Genomic DNA, 22,447 nt, shown 5'->3' on the forward strand with positions numbered 1-22,447 from the left:
AACAGCAGAGATTGTGCCTATAGTGAAAAATTAATAAATCTAGAGCAGACACAGATAAAAAAAATAGAGGAGCTGAGGAACATGATGAAATTCCAACATAGGGAACAAATGGAATCCATAAAACAGATGCAAATAGATTTCCAGGAGATTAAGAACTCAATGGAAAGTTTACACAGCAGAATGAACCAATGTGAGGGCAGAACTTCGATATAGAAGATAGAATTGCAATTGGTGACCAGGAAAAGAAAAATACCTTAAAAATAGTAAGGGACCATAAGAAATCCATCCAGCAGCTGCCAGACAAGGCAAAGAAGAATGACATAAGACTGATGGAGTCATTGAAGAAACAGGAGAGAGTATGGATGACATTAAAAAAAAAAACTGTTCACAGACGTAATGGCAGAAAACTTCCCAAGTAGGGGAAAAGAACTTAACATACAGATAAGCAAAGCATCAGATTAAAAAAAATATCTACAGATAGGCATATAATAGTTAAGATTCTAGGAACCCAACACAAGAAAAAATTCTACAAGCAGTTAGAGTAAAGAAACAAATCACATACAAAGGAAAGCTCATCAGAATCATAGCAGACTTCTCAACACAAATCCTCAAGGCAAGAAGAGCCTGAAGTGACATATTTCAAGCCCTGGAGAAAAATAACCTCCAACCAGAGTGATGTAATCTGCAAAATTATCTTTCAGATTGATGGAAAACTAAGACACTTTCATGACAAAGAGCACCTTAGGAACTTTCTGAATACTAAAACAGCACTCCAAAAAAATTTAAACAATATCCTAGGAAAATACAATGAGGATCAAAACCCCAGGAAGCCCAGCAGAATGAATCCACCAGGCAGCACAAGAAATGACATGTAAATGGGGAGAATCCAACAAAAAGAAAAAAGTCATGGCAAGGATAAGTCAGTACATATCAGTTATAACCATCAATGTTAATGATCTCAATTCACCAATCAAAAAAGATAGACTGGCAGAATGGGTTAAGATCCAACAATATGCTACATACAAGAAACATATGTAGTTCAAAAAGAAACTCATAGAATGAAAGTTAAATGGTGGTAAACAATACCCCATCAGACAGGAACCTGAAGAAAAGGCAGGAGTAGCTATCCTCTTTGCAGATCAAATGGATTTCTAACCAACACCGATTAAGAGAGACAAAGAAGGACACTGCATTCTTGTAAAGGGCATAGTCCAAGAGGAAGAGATGACAATCAAAATATATATTCACCAAACACTAGTGCCCCCAAGTATATAAAACAAATACTAATGGAAATGAAAAATCAAGCTCTGATGCAATAGTAGTGGGGGATCTCAAAACCCCACAGTCACAAATAGATCAACTAGACAAAAAATAAAGAACAAAATACTTGAACTCAATCAAATTCTTGAACAAATGAATTTAACATGTTTACAGTATATTCCACCCTACAAAATCAGCATATACATTCTTTTCAGCTGCACACAGGTCATTCTTCAAAATAGACCACATACTTACTCATAGAACATGTTTAAGTAAGTGCAAAGGAATTGAATTTATCCCCTGTATATTATCAGACCATAGTATGATGAAATTGGAGATCCATAGCAAAAGAAACCACAAGGACATAAACACATGGAAATTCAGCAACACACTTCTGAATAAACAGTGGATCACAGAGGAAATTAAAGAAGAAATCAGACAGTCTCTACAATTAAACAGTGTCATTACAATGTATTAGAATATATGGGACACAATGAAAGCACTCTTATGAGGGAAATTAATAGCAGAGAATGCCACTAAATAATCTGATGCTGAACCTCAAGCTTCTAGAAAAAGAAGAGAAGGACAATCCCAAAACTTACACAAGGGAGGAAATTACAAAGATCACAGCAGAAATCAGTGCAATTGAGACTAAGAGAATGATAGAAAAGAATCAATGAAGCAACGAGTTGGTTCTTCAAAAGAATAAAATCAATGAACCCTTAGCAAACTTTATCTAAAAAGGAAAGAAAAGGCCCATATTCATACAATTAGGAATGAAAAGGGTTAAATTACAGCAGAAATCCAGAGAATCATCAATACCTACTTCAAGAACCTATATGCCAATAAGATGAAAAACACAGAAGAAATGGACAGTTTCATAGACACATAGGAATTACTAAAGTTGATTGAAGAAGACCTAAAAATTCTAAACAACCCAATATCAACAAAATTGAAAACATAATTAAAAACTTATCAACTAAGAAAAGCCAAGGCCTTGATGCGTTCATCACTAAATTCTACAAGACATTTGCTTAAACTCTTTAATGGAATTGAAAGGGAAGCAATACTCCCACATTCATTCCTGGAAGCAAGCACAACCTTGATTTCCAAAGCACAGGAAGACCCAAATGAAAAGAGAACTATAGGCCAATCTCACTAATAAACATAGATATGAAAATCCTTAATAAGATACTGGAAAATAGAATGCAGAAGATCATCAAGAAAATCGTACAACTTGACCAAGTGGAATTCACCCCAGGGATGCAGGGATGGTTCAACATATGCAAATCAATAAATGTAATACACTATATTAATAGAGCCAAGGACAAAAACCATATGATCACCTCAATTGATGCAGAAAAAGCATTTGACAAAATCCAACATGCATTCATAATAAAAATCCTACAGGAAATTGGTATAGATGTTCTCTACCTCAGTCTGATAAAAACCATCTATGAAAAACCAACAGCCAATACCATACTAAATGGTCAAAAACTGAAATCCTTTACACTACAATCTTGAATAAGACAAGGATGTCCATTATCACCACTCTTGTTCAATATAGTTTTGGAAACATTAGTCCTAGCAATTAGACAAGAGAAAGAAATAAAAGCAATTAAAGTAGAAAATGAAGAACTCAAATTGTCATTGTTTTCAGATGCCATGATACTCTATATAGAAGATCCCAAGAACTCCACCAAAGTCTTCTAGACTTAATAACCAAATTTAGTAAGGTAGCTGGATACAAGGTCAATACACCAAAATCTGTAGCTTTCCTGTACAGCAGCAAAAGACTCACTGAGAAAGAAATGGGCCAAACAATTCCTTTCATAGCAGCAGTCAAAAAATTAAAATAATGAGGAATCAACCTAATGAATGAAATCAACTACTCTGAAAACTATGGCACCGTGAAAAAAAAAATAGATCCAAGAGGATATCAGAATATGGAAAGATATCCCTTGTTTCTGGGAAGGAAGAACCAATTTAGTGAAAATGGCTATTCTTCCAAATAGCCATTCTATACATTCAGTGCAATCCCAATTGAAATTCTAGCAGCATACTTCAGGGACCTTGAGAAAACAATCCCAGAATTCATTTGGAACAAGAAGAGACTTAGAATAGCAAAAGTAATTCCAGGCAAAAAAGACAGGTAGCGGGTATCACGATCCCCAACTTGAAACTATTCTACAAAGCTACTGTGATGAAAACAGCATGGTACTGACAAAGAAACAGACCTGAGGACTAGTGGAACAGATTAGAAGATGCAGAAACAACTTCAGACACATGCAGCCACCTCATCTTCAAAGTACCCAAACACCCTCACTGGAGGAAAGATAGCCTCTTTAATAAATGGTGCTGGAAAAACTGGATTCAACTTGCCAAAGATTAAAACTAGACCTATACCTCTCATCATGCACTAAACTAAAATAATGGATTATAGATCTAAATTTTAAAACAGAAACACTAAAATGGCTGGAAGAGAGAGGTTAGGTAGAACACTTGAAGGCATTGACCTAGGAAAACTTTTTATGAACAAAACCTCAGTTGTACATGAACTAGCACAAACAATCAACAAGTGGCATCTCTTTTTATTAAAAAGCTTCTGCAAGAGAAACCACCAACAGAATGAAGAGAGAACCCACAATGTGGGAAAAAGTTTTCACCAACTCTTCCTCAGACAAAGGTCTAATGCCTAGAATATGTAATGAATTAAAAAAAAATCAGACCTTCCAAATCTAAAGAACCAATCCAAAAATGGATATCTGAAGTAAACAGACATTTCTCAGACAAACATGTAAAAGCAGCAAATATATGAAAAAATATTCAGCATCAGTAGTCATTGGAGAGATACAAATGAAAACAATACCGAGATTCCACCTCACCCCAGAAAGAATGGCCGCTATCATGAAATTAACCAATAACAAATGCTGGCAGGGCAATAGGGAGAAAGGAACCCTTCTCCACTGCTGGTGGGAGTGTAGACTGGTGCAACTTTGGAAATCAGTATGGAGATACCTCAAAGATCTAGGACTTGAAGTCCCATTTGACCCAGCCATTCCACTGCTGGGTATCTTTCCAAAATAATTAAAAGAATCATTCCACAGTGATATGTGCTCAGTCATATTCATAACAGCACAGTTTGTAGCAGCTAAAACTTGGAACACAGCCCAATTGCCCATCAACTGGAGACTGGATAAAGAAAATGTGTGTGTGTGAAAATGAATACTACTCAGCCATAAAGAATGAGAAATTAGAGACATTTATAGCTAAAAGGATGCTTATTGAGGGGATACTCTCAAGTGAAATGAACAGGACACACACTTGTAAATACCGAATAGTTTCTCTAGTGTGAGAAACTGAAAGTGTATATAAGGACCAAGTGTTGTAATAGAAATGTGAATTAGGAAGACAAGAGGCAAGGAGGAAGGGGAGGTATGGAGGGACAGAAGAAAGGAAAGAAGGGAAAAGAATTAATATCAGAAATTGAAAAAATGGAATCAGTCTTTGTAAGTAGGGAGGGTTGGAGAGGTTGAAGAGGGGGGAATGAGGAAAAAAATAAGAACCAAGATAGATTACATAAAGGTACAAATTTCCAATGATGAACGTCATGTCATTATATTGTATACCTAAAAATGCACCAATAAAATTAATTAAAAATTATAAGAAAGGAATAGAAAAAGTGATAAAGATAAGAAAACATATGGGAAAGAGATAAGAGCTTCAAGATAAGAGAAGTTGTAAGGGAGAAATAACAAAAGGAAATGGATGAAATTATAGATGGGACATAAGAAAAATATAGGGAGTTACCTAGTTGTTGAAGTGATAGTCAAGCACATCTGGATTCTACCGAGAAGCAACTTTTGACATGCAAGTATGTGATGACTTAACTACATAGAATGTTTTACAAGCAACAGTAGAAAATTTATACATGCAGCTATAAACACACACACACACACACACACACACACTCACACTCACAAATAAAGAACATACAGAAGGTGCCACACTCGGAGCCTCTGTTGCTCTCAGAGTGGCAGCAGGTTGCAAGTCTCCTCCCTCTGACTGGCTGCAGTCTTAGACTCCCAGTTGAGATTCCATCACAGGCTGTGCTATTTGCTTCGCCCGATTCATGTCTCTCAGTTTCCTTCACTTTTCTTTTGCAGTTATGCTTCATTTCCACCCAGCCTTTGTCTGGCTGGCAACTTCAACAATTCTCCATGGTCAGCCAGGAGGCCATATCCCCACTCCTGCATGCCATTCTGATGGTTTTTCTCTGCTCCCTTTACTCCCAGGTCAAAGCAGTACTCCTGCTCGTTGAGTTTCAGTCTGACCCAGGATTTAGTGATCTTGGGAGCCAGCAGGAAATAGCCTGCACAGGCACTGATCTGGATTGTTTTCTCCACCAGAGCTGATCCTATATCCCAGTATTTTAGTTTCACAAAGGAGGTCTTTCCAGCTGGCAAATCCAGTGGCGTTAGGGGCTCAGGAGAAGAAATCCTTTCTGCATGGATTTCAGCAGCGTCTGGGGGAAGCAGGAGGGAACTTACACAGGCACAGACCTCAGCAGTGTTTGGGGGCTGTGGAGAGGGACACTGCTCTTGTGCCTTTTCTCCTCTCCTGGATCCCACTGAGCACAGTCATTGTGTGAGTCTCACTGTCTCACAGATCCCTCAGTGCCTCTTCCTGGTAGCTGCAAGCCTGGGCACCCATCAACCAGACTGGCTGCTTCCCTGGGAGGTTTGAACCTTTTCCAAGATGTTCTGTTCATTGGACCTGGGCTGTAAGCAGTGGCAGGACTGCAAAGTGGCCCTGCTTTTTCTAAACATCCATTACTGGATTTGTTTTTTTTTTTTTTTTCCATTAAGTTTATTGGTGCATTCATCATTGGGATCTTGTACCCTTACATATTGTGTCTTGGTTCTTATTTTTTCCCCCTTCCCCTGCACTCCCTTCACCCCCTTTCACCCTTCCCTATTTACAAAGACTTTGTTTCCATTTTTCCAATTTTTTCTTTTCTCTTAGAACTTAGAAACAAGTAATTTAGTTCCCACCTGCCCTGGTTCTTAATTCATCCATGTGGTTTAGTCATTGACTGACATAACTTTGCTTGGGGCAAAAATTATAAATTTTGTAACTTCTGTTTTAGAAAAGACCCAAATGTTTTGATTCTGTATTTTCTCCAGCATTAACAGTTTAAAAATAAATTAATTGAGCACCTCGAGGTCAAATAAGCCTCACGTTCTTCACTGATTTTTTTCTGTTTGAAAATACTTGGTAAGCTCTTCTGTGCTGGGTCATTGCCTTTGTGCACAGGTGTGTGAATGACTGTGGTCTTTCCCAGTACTGCTGAGTGAGGAGTTTTACAACAGAGTGTATAATGGTCCAGTCTGTTCACTCTGTGGCTTTGTGTTAATATGAAATGTATGAACCAGGTCACCACCAATTCTTTCCCTCATTTTAGGAACTATTTCTACTTTAATCCATTTTTGATTTGATTGAATCTGCACTGATGTGATATGTTTGATTTTTAATTAGGGCAAAATACTGTGAGAAATCCAATACAACCTTACTCTATTGTCACAATTCAATTATGAAATTTTACTGAACAATTCAGTGGGCAAAAATTTCAGTTTCTTGTGTAAGCTGGTTTTTCTTTTTTCTTAGAAAATATTCCCACTAAAGAATGTGAGTATGGATGGATTTATTAGTATGTCTTTTAAATGTAACTCTGAAAAATTTGTTATCTTATAGTTGTTTTCTTTTATGTAATCAGAATTTGCTTTCTTTTCTCAGTTCTTTGTATGAAATGTTTATATACCTCCCTATTCCTCTATAGTGTATTTTTCATGACCCCAAAAGAACAGATGCTTTACTGAAACGTGGGAAGTTTTACTACGAAAATGAAAACTGGACTTCAGCCATACAAGATTTTACAGCTTTGTTAAATATAGAGCCGCAAAATTCTGAAGCATGGTACGAATTACTTCAAAATATGTTTTTTGAAATTATTAATATTTAAAAGACTTTTCATGAAGGAGTATTGCTTGACATACATCCATTTACCCTTTAACAGCAACTAATTAATTTTCAGTGCCACCAGTAAATGAAAACATTGCGTACATCCTAATAGTAAAGGGTGACTTAATGTAACAGGTATAAATGAAAAGTAAGAGTTATTTCATTTGCATTTTCTAGATATATGGTACATTATACATTTCTAAAGCACTCACCACTACCTGTATTTTACTTCCTTAAATTTATTTTTCATACACATCACTTGCATCTACAAAGTATGGAGAATTGCTCATATACATTTCTGTGTATATTGTAATGTGTATTAAAGTTTGTTTTTCTAACCTTATTATGCACGATGTAGTTTTCATTTTCTTGTTTTCCTTTTAATCTAAGGTTTTGAAGAGAACTGAAATGTGTGAATAGTCATTACTAATCTTTTCATTTGCAATTTTCAGTTTTAAACTGTACTTGTAAAGCTGCGTCCAGAAAGAAAAACATCTAAACATATAAAAGAAAAACTTATAAAATAGAAATTTACACCTTAATGACTTCATATGTAAATACTCCTATAACCACTGCCAAGTCACGAAAAAAAAAACATTCAGCTCTTTGGAAATCTTTTTTCTTTGCCCCCCCCCGAAGGTAAACATTCTCCTGGCTTCAGAAGGTTCAGTCCATGGTAAACTGGCTCCAAGGCAGAAACACCATGGAAGGAGGGCATAGTAGAGAAAAGCTGCTTACCCCACGGCAACTAGGAAGCCAGAGAAAGAAGGGAGGAGCCAGGGATAAGAATACACCCTTCTAGGTTATGATCCCAGGGAACTACCCCCTCCAACAAGGCTCCATCTCCTAACAGCACAATGAGCTATGAACTCATCAATGGATTAATCACAGTGCCCCTATGATCCAATCCAAAAGCTCCCCCTCTGAGCACATGAAACTTTGGGAATTATTTTAGATCTAAATTGTAATGCCTCCCAAGTACCTCTTTCTCCAGCTCTTCCTGACCATATTTTTCTATTGCTCTCCCAAACTGTTAGCTGTTGATCTAGGTGGCAGCAGTTAACATACCTGCCTTTAAATATCTTTGGTAAACAACAACCAGGAAGGCACTTCTGTTCTGGGAAAGCTCTGAGGCCGACAAAACAAAGACGAGTTCTTGAACTAATCCTTCCATGACCCGCTGAACAAATGAAAACACAAAAGCACTATTCCTCCAGCAAAGGTCCGTAATGCTCCCTTTCCTAGCAGTAAACTGGGTACTAGGAGAGTGGGCTGTTCTTAAGGCCTTCACTGATGTGGAAAGTGAGGAATCCCGATGAGGGAGGCTTGCACAGATAGAGCTTTCTTAGCAGAATCCAGCAGCCCCCCCCCCCGCTTTATTAACCATTGCCTTAGTTGCTATAGGTTTTAAATTATAATCCAGTGTTCCCAAAATGTTGATCCTGACAGTCTTTTTAGGGAAGTTTATTCATTATTTTTGTCAAAGAACGGAATTTTGAGTTTTGCATTGTCTTTTTTTGCTAGTCTCTCAACTCTTTTTTAAATCATTATATTGATTTAACTTAATAATTTTAGTGATAATAGGGTTCTTCATCATTTGAAATGGTTTTAGGGTTTATCAAAAAATGTAATAGTTCTACATTTTGAATCTTTTATTCTTTATTCCAAAGAGTATCTTTTTAATTCTTATTTAAAATTTATTTTTCCTGTGATCAATTTATAAGATGCTCATATTCATAGGCTGATTTTGAGGGATATATGCCTCTTAGACATCATTTTAGATGGAATTAAACTATAGTGAATTTTCTTTATTTGAAGATTTCTTAATATAATTCATAGTAAAAGTTTTAAATAGATTTTGGTCAGAATTTGATTTCAGGATTTAGTCACTGTCTCAATATGAATTAAGTCTTCCATTTTTCTTAGAAAAATGTCAACTGAATTAGATGTTTTTTATTCTTCAAAATGAGAAATTGTTCACTTCTGAATATATTACAGTTTACATCCAATAGATGTATTTCAAGAACAGGAACCATCTTGAGACCTACGATAATTTACCCTTGGAGGAAAATATTTTTTTGTACTTCTTTAAGAAATGCCTTATTTATTTTCTAATAAATTGAACTTTTATATTTATTTTAAATTATTAATCATTACTAAAGAATATGTTTCATTACTAACTATAAATTGTTTTACTTATCATATATATGATTCTAATTTAAAGTCTTACAGTATAAACCTTTTTAATACTCTTTGCAGCTCACCATTAAGAAAGGTTAATGCTTCAAACACACTGACTTTTATATCTGTTTTTTTTCATTTCCACTGCCTTGATACTTTATCCTTTATCAGCACACACTTAGGATTCTATATGACATCATTCCTAGATCTGGAGTGATCAGATTTGATCATTACATAATAAAGACCTTTTGTCCCCAGAATTTTCTTTCAGTGACCCCCTGTTGCCAAGGAGATGAAAACAGATTTTTCAGTATAAAAAATGAGACCCAACGCTATCTTACAATGCCTTGAATTAACTTTCTTTTTTCTCCAACCAATTTAATTTCCTCTCTCAACTAATGCCCTTTTGGAGAAGTGGAGAACCACAACAGTTCAATAATCAGAGAAAAATTTTTACACGGTTTCAAAAAGGTTTGTTCTCAACGTAAAAGAAATGAAATAAAGTTGGTAAGCATGTAATTAATAATAAGTATATAATTATGTAAACAATAAAATATTCCTTATTTATAAAAAGTTCATTTTTTTGCTGTAAAGCTCATCGCTCACCACTTTTGATAAACAAGGAGAAACAATCACAAATTGATATTGAAATATTAAAAATTAGGTGAATAGATTTGATAAGAATAAAGATGAATATCTTGTTGTACATGTTAAAATAAAATTTTCTGTTTTTCTAGGACATACCGAGGGAAAGCACATTTTAAAAGGCACCTTTATAAACAAGCAACTCAAGACTTTTCTATTGCTATTCACTTAGATCCTAATAATTGGATAGCATTGTATTATCGAGCATGCATACATAGAAAGAGTAATCCTCTTAGAGCGCTACAGGATTATAGTGTTTCAGGTACTTTGCCTCCAGTTGCATATATATAAAAATCTAATCTAGGGTTGACCAGCTCAGATTTATAGAGGGGAATATTAATATACCACTAGTATGATATGTATATTAGTGTATACTGATGTGTATATACGTATGTGTTAAATACTTATTTAGATACTATGTCATATATGTCTATATATTCTTATAAGTCACAGTGATTAAACTACAGGTTTTCTTGCATCCCCTTATAGTGTGTGAGTGTGTATGCATGTGCACCTGTGTATTTATGCATGTGTGTATGGCAAGGGAAGACTCATATCATACAAATGATATGATAGTTATTTTCTGGAGTATATTCCTGGAAACTCATTTCTATTTCCTAGTCGGAGCAGTGAAATGTTTATTTGTGCTGGTGGCTTGCGTCCTATTCTCAGACTCAGCCCATGTATTTGTCAATTCTCCAATTTTTTGAAATTTACCTTAAAAGAGACTTTGAAAATTCTCAGAAGCTAGGGAATGTGATCAGATAAAAATGGCTACTTTTACCTTACAATAAGTTAATAAATTCCTAGTTCACGTAGGTGTCTGGTACAGAAGTAAATGTTCAGTAAACAAGTAAACCAAATAAGTGAGCCACTCTGATGATAAAATGCAGCCAGAGTCCAGCACACCAAATGGCTGTGTTAACATGGATGCAAGGTCCATCATCATAGATGAGGCGGTATCTAGAGATCAGAGGACAACTAGGTTCACAGTGAAAGAGATCTGTGATGATAGTTGCTTAAATATCTTTAAGTCCATTTGCTTTATGGGGTTGCTCTTCCCATCAATATCCAAATAAAATAACTCAGTTGGCCCCCTATGTGCCAAGAGGAGTCTAGTGCCTTTGCTCTGCTTCTGAGTTTTCTTGAGAAAGTGGTCTAAAGATTCTCCTGTAAAGATTTGTCCATTTTCTCCTCAAGGCTGATTCCCTATTTTTCCTCATGCACTGACTTCTTGTGGCTACTGTTTTCTCTGCTTTGCTTTTTCCCAAGTTCTTCCTTGATTCCCCAATGTAACCCCCACACCAACAGATTGTATGTAATACTCTTACTGAATGTTTTAGGGTTCAGAGAATACAGTTAGCACATAACTTAAAACTTGCAGATCCATGTTTATCTGGCTCCATTGGCCCTGTCCATCTCCAATGCAGCTTAACCCCTATCTCCCTGGTCTTTTTCTAAAGACTGGTTTCTTATATTTTCCTCTTTTCCAAGTTTTTGTCTCTTTAGTTCTCCTACTCCCATCGCACAAGAAAATCTCTATTATTTAATTTAATACAGCAAACTAGTTTGATTTTGGCCTCAATATTTTCTAATAGGCTAACTTAAGGAGTTTTGTCATCATCATAATAAAAAAAGATCGAGATATTTTTTAAGGTAATAATAATACCACCTAATATTTATTGGGCATTTTGCTATTTCCTAAACACTGTTCTAAGTGCTGCAAAGAGAATATGCCAATTAATAGTCAAATAATGATTTGAGATATTTTCATTGTCCAAATTTTAAAAGTTAATTTTATTGGTACATTTTAGGTGTACAATATAACATTCATCATTGGAAATTTCTACCTTTATGTAATCTATCTTGGTTCTTATTTTTTTTCCCCATTCTCCTGCCCTCCCTTCTGCCCCTCCAATAAATTTGCTTGAAACCAGAGCATAAAGAGGTTATTGCATAATTGTAATTATTTTCTTTAAGAAGGTTTTCTCCACTTTTTTTTAGAGCAACCACCAACATTGCAACTGACTTTTTCTTTAGACTAAAATATGGTTCAGATATGGTTGTCCAGAACCTGAATAATATATACACTTTTATTTTTAAGCTCTCATAAATAATGGCTATGAGAATCTTAGTTGTTTTCTACATCGTGGCATCGTCTACGCACATCTAAAACTTTGGCTGCTGGCAATTTGTGATTTTGAAACCGTCATTTCCCTCGAAAGGTATGTTTTCCTTTTCATACTGATTTCACTTTTGTGTAAAAGTAAGAAAAATTGTAAAAAATGAAAGAAAAAGCCTCTCCCCTTCATCATCAGCTTATTTGCAAATTTGTCCTAGAATTATAGTACCCCAAGTAAGATTATGACTAACGTATTTGTTTTAGGTGCTTTTGTGAACTTTAGAGGTTGAATGGGTTTGCGGAGTTAAGACTATGGGTAATAAAAAAAAAAGACTGGCACTTTTAGAAGTTAAATTACTAAAACACTTTCAACAGGTTTTAAAATAATGATAAAACATTCTGCCTGATACATCTTGCCATGCACAAAATGCAACTCAATGGAAGGAAACCCTCTATTTGGAACTATTAACTTCATTTTGTTTAGTAAAACAGAAGAAAAAAAGTGCCATTTAAACCATAGATTCGTGAAGAAAATGCAGACTGAAAGTTAAACACATTAGAAAGCCAGCTGATAAATGTGGAATTTAATCGGAATAACTCCTCTTCTTTCCAATGAGGCATTCATAAAAATAAAAGTTGTCAGAGGAGTAACAAATCATGCTACTTCCATGCCAACCAACAGACTGTTTACTTAGTGCTATAAGGTAAACTTTGAATTTAGCTCAGGAAAGTCGTGAAATGTGTTTTTTTTTTTTTTTTTTTTTTTTTGGCAGGGAGGAAAAGAAGAGCTTCAGGTGCAAAGAATCACTGGAAACTTTTTTTGTGGCAGAAAATTTGAAGTCCAGGAAAAGAGTCAGGGTTTCCATGAGGGTGGGTGATTGGTTGTGCAGTTTCCTCATTTTGAGAGAGAAAGTATTGAACAGGGTAATGTCTAAGGTCATTTTTATATTGAAAGTTATTTGATTCTAAGAGAGAAAAACAACATTTGTTTGAAATAGCACAGTAGCTGTGTAAATATCAATGTGGAGAGAATTATTAACCCAAGCCATTAAACCACAGAATAATTCTACAGCTTTTCACTGATAATCACGGCCTGAAGCAAACACTTCTCTGAGTTGTGGAAAACTAAGCTTATAATTCAAGATAACTCGAGATTAAGTGAAGGAAGGGTAGAGTATTACCAGGAATGTACGAGACTTCACAAAATCTGTTTCTAGCACAGACTACTATTATTAATTCCTTACTGAGGATTTTATTAAGAATGTTTATAATTTTTTCTTTGTGTATATGGTGCTGGATTGAATTAATCCAAGATCTTTGTGCTGAGTTACATTTCCAGCTCTTTTTATTTTTTTTCCTCATTGAGTTTATTGGTACATTTTAGGTATACAGTACAGTTACATTCATTATGGGATCTCGTACCTTTACATGACAGGTCTTGATTTTCATTTTTTCCCCTTGTCCCTGCCCTTCCTTCACCCTCCCCATTTACAAACACTTTATTTCCATTTTTTCATTTTCTCATATTTTTTTCTTTTCCCTTATTACCTTTCCCCTACTCTTCGCACTTTCCCTACACCTTTAGCCCTTTTCTTCCTATTTCACAATGTCAGTCATCTCATTAGGATCTTATTTACTATTATAGTTTTTCACACCGGAGAAACTATTTGGTATTTACACATGTGTGGTTTATTTATTTATTTCACTTAGGAGTATATCCTCAATATATATCCATTTCCTATGAATGAATCTAATTTCTCATTCTTTATGGCTGAGTAGTATTCCATTTTATAGAAAAACACACATTATTTATTTATTTTTTAAAAAAATTGAGTTTATTGGTACATTTTAGGTATACAGTACAGTTACATTCATTACTGGGATCTCGTACCTTTACATGACAGGTTTTGGTTCTCATTTTTTCCCCTTGTCCCTGCCCTCCCTTAAGTTGCTAAATTGCCCAGGACAACCTTGAACTTGAGATCTTCCTGTCTCAGCCTCCCAGAGCAATGGAGATAAGGGCTTGCACCACTGTGCTCAGCTGGGTGTTTCTAATTTCTAACAAAGGGTAGTTAACAAATTTGTGCTGGCATTAGTAAACATTTAAAAACACTGTAGTGTATTGATGCATATATTTTATTGGGTTCTTTCATAGTGGAAAAACATTTGAAATAATTAAAAATGTCTAACAAGATTTTTCTTTCTGTTTTTATAGAACTTCTACTTTGGCTTATATAAATATTGGTCTCATATATATGTTACATTTGGATAACTACACTGAAGCCATTTGGCATTTTTCGGAGGCTATTAGAATTGATCCTTCATATATTCAGAGCTACATGTGTAGAGCAGAAGCCTATTCTAAGGTATTTAAGGTTTGAGAACATTGAATTTAAAAAATTTTTAATTTTCTGGATATTTGCTCAACTCATAATCCATTAACATATTTTTAAACTAGCTATAGAGGCTAATGAATTTGTAACCAGTAAGTGTTAAGCAGATATATTTAATTCTACTTATAAAGCCTCTATTTGTGAGAAAATATCTTATAACTTTCATTGTAAATATAGTATAGTACTTGCTTTTTCCTTATTATAGAAACAATATATGTTTATTATAGGTTAGGTATTTATAATGAATAATATATGTTTATGAAAATTAATAAAATTTAAAACTGTCCATAATTTCATTCTCTCCAGATCACTACTCTTAAAATTTTGGAATTTATCCATATAATTTGTGTGTGTGTGCATGTATGTATTTGTGAATGTACAGGATATGTCTCTAGAATGGTATTTTAACTGTAATTTCCTTTATTATTTAAATGTTTATTTATTTTATTTATTATGTTTAAATATTATGTATTATTTAAATGTTTAAAAGGTGTACTGTATTCTTAACGTAGTAAATTCAAGAAATTTAGTAAATAGTAAAAGTCCTCTCCAACTCCAGCTACACCTGATCTTCCAGAGATAACCGCTGTACTTTGTTCTCCATCCTTTAAGCAGATACCGTTTCCTACCCAGACACTGTAATTCCTAACTGCCCACTGCAAGACACTGCAATTCCTCACCAGCATTATGACAATAGCCTCCCAGTCTTCTTGCTTTTGTTCTTCACTGTTTTGATGGAGCTGCAACATAGTGTCCATCAGAAGTCCAAGCAGAACGGTCATATTGTTTTTCTTTGCTCACAAACCTTCAGTAGCTTCCTTTTGCCCTTAGATTGAAAGCCAAAGTCTACAAAAGCCAAAGGCCTACGAGATTCTATAGAAGATGCCTATTCATTTTCTTTCTGCCCTTGTTTCTTAAAAATTGTCTGGATATACTAGCTTCAGTCTGTGTAGCATACATAGGTTATGCAGCTGTAGAAAACAACTTCAGAATCACCATATTAAAACATCAAGACACATTTTGTGCTCACACTACCTGTCCATTGAGGATTGCCTGCATTTTCTTTCCATTGTCTACATCACAGGATCCAGTGGACCTGGAGTACCATTCAAAGTCTTTACCTTCCAGATGATGGAGGTAGAAGACCCAGGGCAGGTTCAGTATTCTCTCCTGGGAAGGCTGGTTCTTGACCTCTGCTGGGGAAGATGTGGATATTTACAGTGTGTGACTCTTTTGCATAGCCTAACCCCATTGATGAAGCTCAGGCCCTTTGAGAACGTTGGTGTTCCCTCTGAACACACGGAAACCAAAGTAGCAGCATGACAGCAGAGTGTAAGGATGCATATTCAGAAGCTATTTTTTGTTCAGGGGAAAAATGTCTATACAACTTTGGTTTAATACATAGTGGTATATTTACATTATGGAATATAATAGTCAATAAGAAGAATAAATAAAATTCTTCCAGCTGAGTTTGGAGAATTTCCATGAAATATGTTTGGGTAAGAAAAGAGTGTATGTATATATAATATGATACATGAAAATAAATCAGTTAAAAAGAAGCCTTGTGTATGTATATTGAAAAATACATTCTCCTACTCTGTGGGTTCAACCTCCGCAGTACTGTACTCTAAGGCTTCCTGGAGAAGCCTAGTCTTGGGAAGCTGTTCATGCACACTGAACCTCCATCTGTCCCAGACCAGGGTTTCCCCAAGGCAGAGAAATGGCTGGTGGGTAGCACAGGTACAGTAGTGCAACATATGACTACATGGTTTGTTAACTGCAACAGTGTGAGCTGGAGTAGCTCAAGAAGCAACAGTCTTGAGAAGTGCTTCAATTGGTTTAAACAACTCTCAAACTTTCCCTCTTTCAATTTTACTATTTCCTGCAAGCAGTTACTTACTACAGGTATGGCTTACTTCCATGCACAAATTAATTTTGTGCATTCTCTTTTCTCCTCATGTGTCATTATAGTTAGAGAAGTTGCTGGTTGTTCCAGGTGTTTTTTTGGGGGAGGGTCTGTGTAGTGCTTCTTTGGTATATTTGCAATAGCAGTTAATTTTGTTCCCAAATGTGTACACATTCAGACTATGATTCTGTGACCAGTATTAAGAAAGGAATAAATGTATTAATTTTGGGAAAAATTCTTATCTTTAAAATATGTATGCAAGCTTTCTTTTATGTCCTTAATGATTTTTGAGTTTTTAATTATCAAAAGTCTGCAGGTTTTATTAGTATCTTATTACTGTTGTTACAAACATATCAAAAATTTAGTACCCTTAAATATCACATATTTGTCATCTTATGGTTCTGGAGGACTGAAGTCTGAAAGATTCTAGGGCTACAATTAAGTTTTCCGTGTGGCTTCAATTATTTGGCAGATTCTAGTGAGACTGCTTTTCTTTGCTTTGTCCATCAAAACACAAGTTTAAAGTAACCAAATTAATATTTTATAAGGTATTTAAATGTATTACAATTATTCATTAGTCACTTAAAGTAGTTCATAATCACCTACTCTGTGGTAGGTATTGATTTATATTTTGAGTTTAAAATCAGAAGCAAAAATAGAAATAATGTTGCCTAAGGGGTGTGTATGTTTTTCTCTGACAAGTACAAGGAAGATGAATGAGAAAATATGTAGTAAACTAGTTGGAAACATCAAGAAGTGATATTTGGGATGGGATCTGAACACGGGGTAGAAGAGCGCATTTGGGAGGAAAGATGGTGCAGCATCCATAGAAACTTTTTCCACGGAGGTATTCATTACACTTTAACCATGGTTCATACAGAAAGGTCAGCCTTATTTTCTACATAGGCCAAATGAAGAATTTTGTCTCTATCCAAATAACAACTGTAGCTCAAGTGCAAAAATTATTTGTGTTAGAATGCTTACTATCATAGTATCTTTTATAATATGTGCATATTCATAAAAACATATGCACATATATGTATATTTTATATACTTTACAGTATGAAAAATGCACACCAAATATTTAATAGTATTTTCATCTGGAAAGTGGGATTATCAAATAGGGGAACATTTCCCTTATTATATTACAATATTATTTGACCTGATTAAAATGATTTATAAATTTATTGTAAAAACAATATGGAAGAACGATGAAATTCAGTGAAACAAATTCGGATCAATGTAAATAAAAGCCACTGGCAATTAAAAAAAAGAAAGGAATAAGTGGTCATTTTTCTTTACATATTTTTGTTCAGTAGATCTTTTTATACTATTTTTTATTTTCTTTTATCCATTCATTTACTTAATTTGAAGCAATCTTGCTTTTCCTCCCTTATTTTTTACGTAGAATTGGCTTTAACTTTATTTAAAAAATTTTTTGTGTGCTAGTTTATTAATATAGGTGAAATTTTATGAAACAGGTTTTATAGTTCAGGAAGAAAAATCTGAGAAGGAAAATGAAAAAGGAGAACACATACAATCTAGAATGTGTGACACAATTACATTATTGTAAGTTTATACATTTATGCAGATATGTGTAATTGTTCTTCAAACTTAAAGTCAATTTTTTGAAAAACCAAAATACTCTGGCATCATAAACCTTTATTTCACTTCTGTATGTCTTTTCTGTGTTGATGATTCTTAAGAAAGTCATGGAAAATTTCTGAAGTAGAGGTTTTGAAGAGATGGACATAAAAAAGGAAGCAATCAATTTCATTAGAACCTGTACTTCTGTTTATCATTCAACAGTTGCATAAGTGGAAAAATGCAGTGAATGAGTTATCTCGTGCTATCCATCTTCAGCCAGATGGAATTCAACTATATATAATAAGGTATGAGCATACACGTTGAGTTCTGTCCAGGATAACTTAGCATCTGAGCGAGCAGTTGGGACCTTTACTTCTTTCTTGATTCTTCCAACCTCTTCATTGTACATTTAATCTCCAGCAGTGAGTCTCCCCAGCCAGTAAGCCACGTGTACGTCTTAGCTTTGCTAAGCTTAAAGTAACTTCCTACATAAAATAACCAGGTCTTTTCTTTACTCTGTCTTGCATCAAAACACAACTGTTTACTTATGTCTTTAAGGCTTTTCTAATATCTATCTATATCTATATCTATATCTCTCTATATGTAAGTAAGATAATACATTTTGAACATATGTTTTGATTTCGTCCACAAAGGTACCAAGCATAACCCTCAGCTAATGGAGCGGAAAAAAAAAAAGACACATAAAATTTTATTTCAGATGTAGTAGAACTTGCTATAAATGAACTCTTCACAAGTAATCACTACCAAAATCATACTTTCTAAGGATTGGTAGACGTTGGAGAATGAAATGGAACAGTGGTTTCTGATAAAGGCTTGCTTTGTGCTTGAACTAAATTTTGGCAACTTATATATATTCTTTCTACTTTTTATGGTCCTTTATTTTAAAATAATTTCTCAGCAATAAAGTGGAACATTTTAAATATAGATAGTTACGAGGGAAGATTTAACTATTTTCTTTTTAACATCATGGGTCCTAAATTGTTTTATCACATCTCCATGCTAATTTTCACACTGCTATAAAAATGCCTATAATTTTCACACTGCTTTTTATGCATATATACAAAATGGGCACATGTATTGTAACAATGAAAATGTTAAGGAACTTATTGTGAGAAACTTAGCTTTAGAAAAATTATTTTATCTGCTTAGAATTAAGCAACTGTTATTTCTTCCAGAGGACAATATCTTCTTATGATGAAATGTTATGATCTTGCAAAGTTTACTATTTATCAAGTAGCAGAGATAAACAAAGGTAAATATAATTAATACAAAAGTGTAGTTTTGGGTTATGTAATATCTACTTAAAGTTTTTACACTACTTGTGACAGCTATGTATGAATAACATGAAGGCTTCTTCCCAATGACAAAGATTTTGAAACTTCAGTTTCCCATACATAACCAGCTGGTAAAATGATTCATACTATAGTGAATTTTGTGAGCAAGGTTACTACAGGATACACAGGCTTCCCATTTCACTGCTTTGATTTATAATGTCCTAATGTTTTCTGGTAGTAAATAGATTTTAGCATAATATCGATTGATTCATATTATAAATAAAGATTATTGAATTGATTTGCTTTCTTTAATAATACATTTTAAACCTATGACACTTGGCAGAGGTATTGATAAATTTTCTTTTCCTTTTAGGTCTCATTGGGTTGAGTCCCATTCAACAAGCACACATTTATTCATTTTGTGAAAACCATGACAAGGCCATTCAGGTCTTGGATGGGATATCGTGGCATAGGTCGGAGATGACCATGTTTACATTATTAGCAAAAGCCCAAATGAAGGCCAAGAAAATCAAGGTGAATACAATTTCTGAATAACCTTTGTTAAACCTACTAATGAAATTCCTATATCGTACTTAGTACGGCGTGTAAATAATTTTGTCGCAAAACTAAATTACACTATTTATGTACTATTTATACCAACATTCATTAGACTCTTTACTCATTCATTCTGTTTTAACTAACATTTGTGTTATTTCCTTTTTTTCCTGTTCAGAATATGGTTCATCTAAATATTCATTTTTATGTCTTTTGTTAATATATGGAGGGCATTTTCAGGAAATATTTCTAGCAGTGAAATTGCTAGCATGTAGAGAGTGTGTACATTTAACTTTCAAGAACATAATGAAAATTTAAGGAACTTATTGTGAAAAACTTTGCCTTAGAAAAATTATTTTATACTCTTGAAATTAAACAACTATTATTTCTTCCAGAAGACGTATCTTCAGTAGGGTCAGACCAATATATTCCCCCATCAGCACTGTGTGAGTGTGCCTGTTGCTCTGTTTCCTCAATCGTAAATGGTGTTCCAGACTTTATTTTTGCCAATTTGATGGATAAAAGCCAATGCCTTGCTATGTTCTAAATTCACATCTCTCAGTTTGGGTATCAGATTGAATGTCTGTTTTTCAGCTGCTTATGTTTCCTGTTGTATCAATTTCCTATACATTTATACACATTTTGTTTGCATTCATGATTGTAGACATTAAAAAGATAAATTCTATATTATTAGTCCTTGTGTTCCCTGTGTCTTCACATAATTTGTGGCTTGGTTTTTAATTGTTTTCTGTGTCTTTTGATGAACAGAGATTCTTAGTTTTTTAAATTGAGTTTATTGGTACATTTTAGGTATACAGTACAGTTACATTCATTATTGGGATCTTTTACCTTTACATGACAGGTCTTGATTCTCATTTTTTCCCCTTGTCCCTGCCCTCCCTTCACCCCCCCTCCCCTCCCCATTTACAAACACTTTATTTCCTTTTTTTCATTTTCTCATATTTTTTTCTTTTCCCTTATTACTTTTCTCCTACCCTTCCCACTTTCCCTACACCTTTAGCCCTTTTCTCCCTACTTCACATTGATTCTTAATTTTAATGTAGTTGACTATATCTATTTTTAATTTAATTGTCAAAGCTTTTTGAAAAGTTATCTTTAAGAAGTTTGTTTTTTCTTTGTTAAAGTCACTAAGACACTATCCTGTACTTACCTATTTGCTTTTTGTTTAATGCTTTATCTAAAGGTTATTTTTAAAAATTAAAAAATTATTTTTAGCTGATACATAAAAGCATAAAATTGCACATAATGGTGATACCATGCAATGTTTTGATAGTTTTGCCACTATTGTAACTAGTACCTTTAAAACAAATTTGTTTGCTGATAGTTTATAGAAGTGAATCTAATTTTTGACTACTAGTCATCCACCTTGCTAAACTCTTATTATTTCTCAAAATGTTAGGTTCTATTCTTTTGTGTAAAAAAATGGAAATTTGTGTCAACTATAAAGATTTATTTCTTTGTCTTATGTCTTCTCTTTCTTTAATCACCTGTTTTTACTAACAAAACAATTGTGACTAAAAATAGTGGCAGAGAACTTTTAAATATTTTACAATTTAAGTAGAATTAACTAAGAATTAATTTTGTGATTGATTTTTTTAGATGACTTAACCTAAATTAAGGTTAAACAATTTTCTTTCTATTTTTGTTTTGAATTATATTAAATTATATGCTTTCAAATATTGAAATGATTGTTTTTCTCCTTAATATATTGGTTATATATATTATACTTCACAGATTATTCAGTGTTCGACTAAGCATACATTTCCATAGTAAGTGAGCTTGATAATGCGTGCTTGCTCTAACATAATCTTTTTTATACACTGCTGAATTTTGTTTGCTTATGAGGATCTCTGTGGGGATATTAATGAGTAGGATTGGTCTTATTGGATTTTTCTTCAAGTTCATAAATTCTTTAGCTGGGTCTTCTTGTTTTAGGTCAAGAATCCTTTTTACTTGAAGTTCCAATTTCTTGTTTTCAAATTTTCCTAGTCATTCCTAATAGTGTTCTTTTGCTTCATCATCATGATTTCAACTTTATTTTAAAAATATTATATATTCTGTACTGGCAAATTCCAATTTGTGAGATGTCAAAGTCCATGGCTGTTAGGCTTGCCAAGTCCTACCATAGTAATTTTCCTCTTCCTGTCCTTGAGATCTTTATTTTTTTCCTTGATCTTTAATATAGAGGAATCCAAAGTCCTGTGTGGAGAGCACTTTCCTCCGTGTAGGATTAGGACTCAGCTCTTCAGAAGAGAGGGTGCACCACTCTCTGGGATTTCTCTGCTTCCCCTGAGTGCTCCAGCTCAGTGATTGCCCTTGAGCGTTGAACTCAAATCTTCCTCCTTGTTGGCCCACTTCATGGTATCCAGTCAATGACACTGCTGTATACATCTGCTTCCCCAATGCCCTCTCCAGACTCAGGTTTTGTTGTTGGTGGTGTTTTTTTTTTTTTTTTTTTTTT

General features: G+C 34.2%; 1 protein-coding gene across 8 annotated transcripts in view; it reads left to right on the forward strand.

The window, feature by feature from the left end:
* The window catches only part of Ttc6 (tetratricopeptide repeat domain 6), a 132,930-nt gene that overhangs the window by 72,151 nt on the left and 38,332 nt on the right, over positions 1 to 22,447 (forward strand). For all 8 annotated transcript variants that reach the window (XM_033765146.1, XM_010632654.2, XM_033765145.1 and 5 more), the window contains 7 exons: positions 7,100 to 7,236; positions 10,200 to 10,369; positions 12,212 to 12,332; positions 14,445 to 14,595; positions 18,338 to 18,420; positions 19,312 to 19,388; positions 19,784 to 19,944. In XM_033765146.1, coding sequence (XP_033621037.1) covers positions 7,100 to 7,236; positions 10,200 to 10,369; positions 12,212 to 12,332; positions 14,445 to 14,595; positions 18,338 to 18,420; positions 19,312 to 19,388; positions 19,784 to 19,944 — 900 coding nt within the window. The remainder of the gene's footprint in view (positions 1 to 7,099; positions 7,237 to 10,199; positions 10,370 to 12,211; positions 12,333 to 14,444; positions 14,596 to 18,337; positions 18,421 to 19,311; positions 19,389 to 19,783; positions 19,945 to 22,447) is intronic.

This window comes from Fukomys damarensis, unplaced genomic scaffold (genome assembly GCF_012274545.1).
Source record: "Fukomys damarensis isolate Sample0158 unplaced genomic scaffold, DMR_v1.0_HiC HiC_scaffold_17, whole genome shotgun sequence".
In the NCBI taxonomy this organism is placed as follows: Eukaryota; Metazoa; Chordata; class Mammalia; order Rodentia; family Bathyergidae; genus Fukomys; species Fukomys damarensis.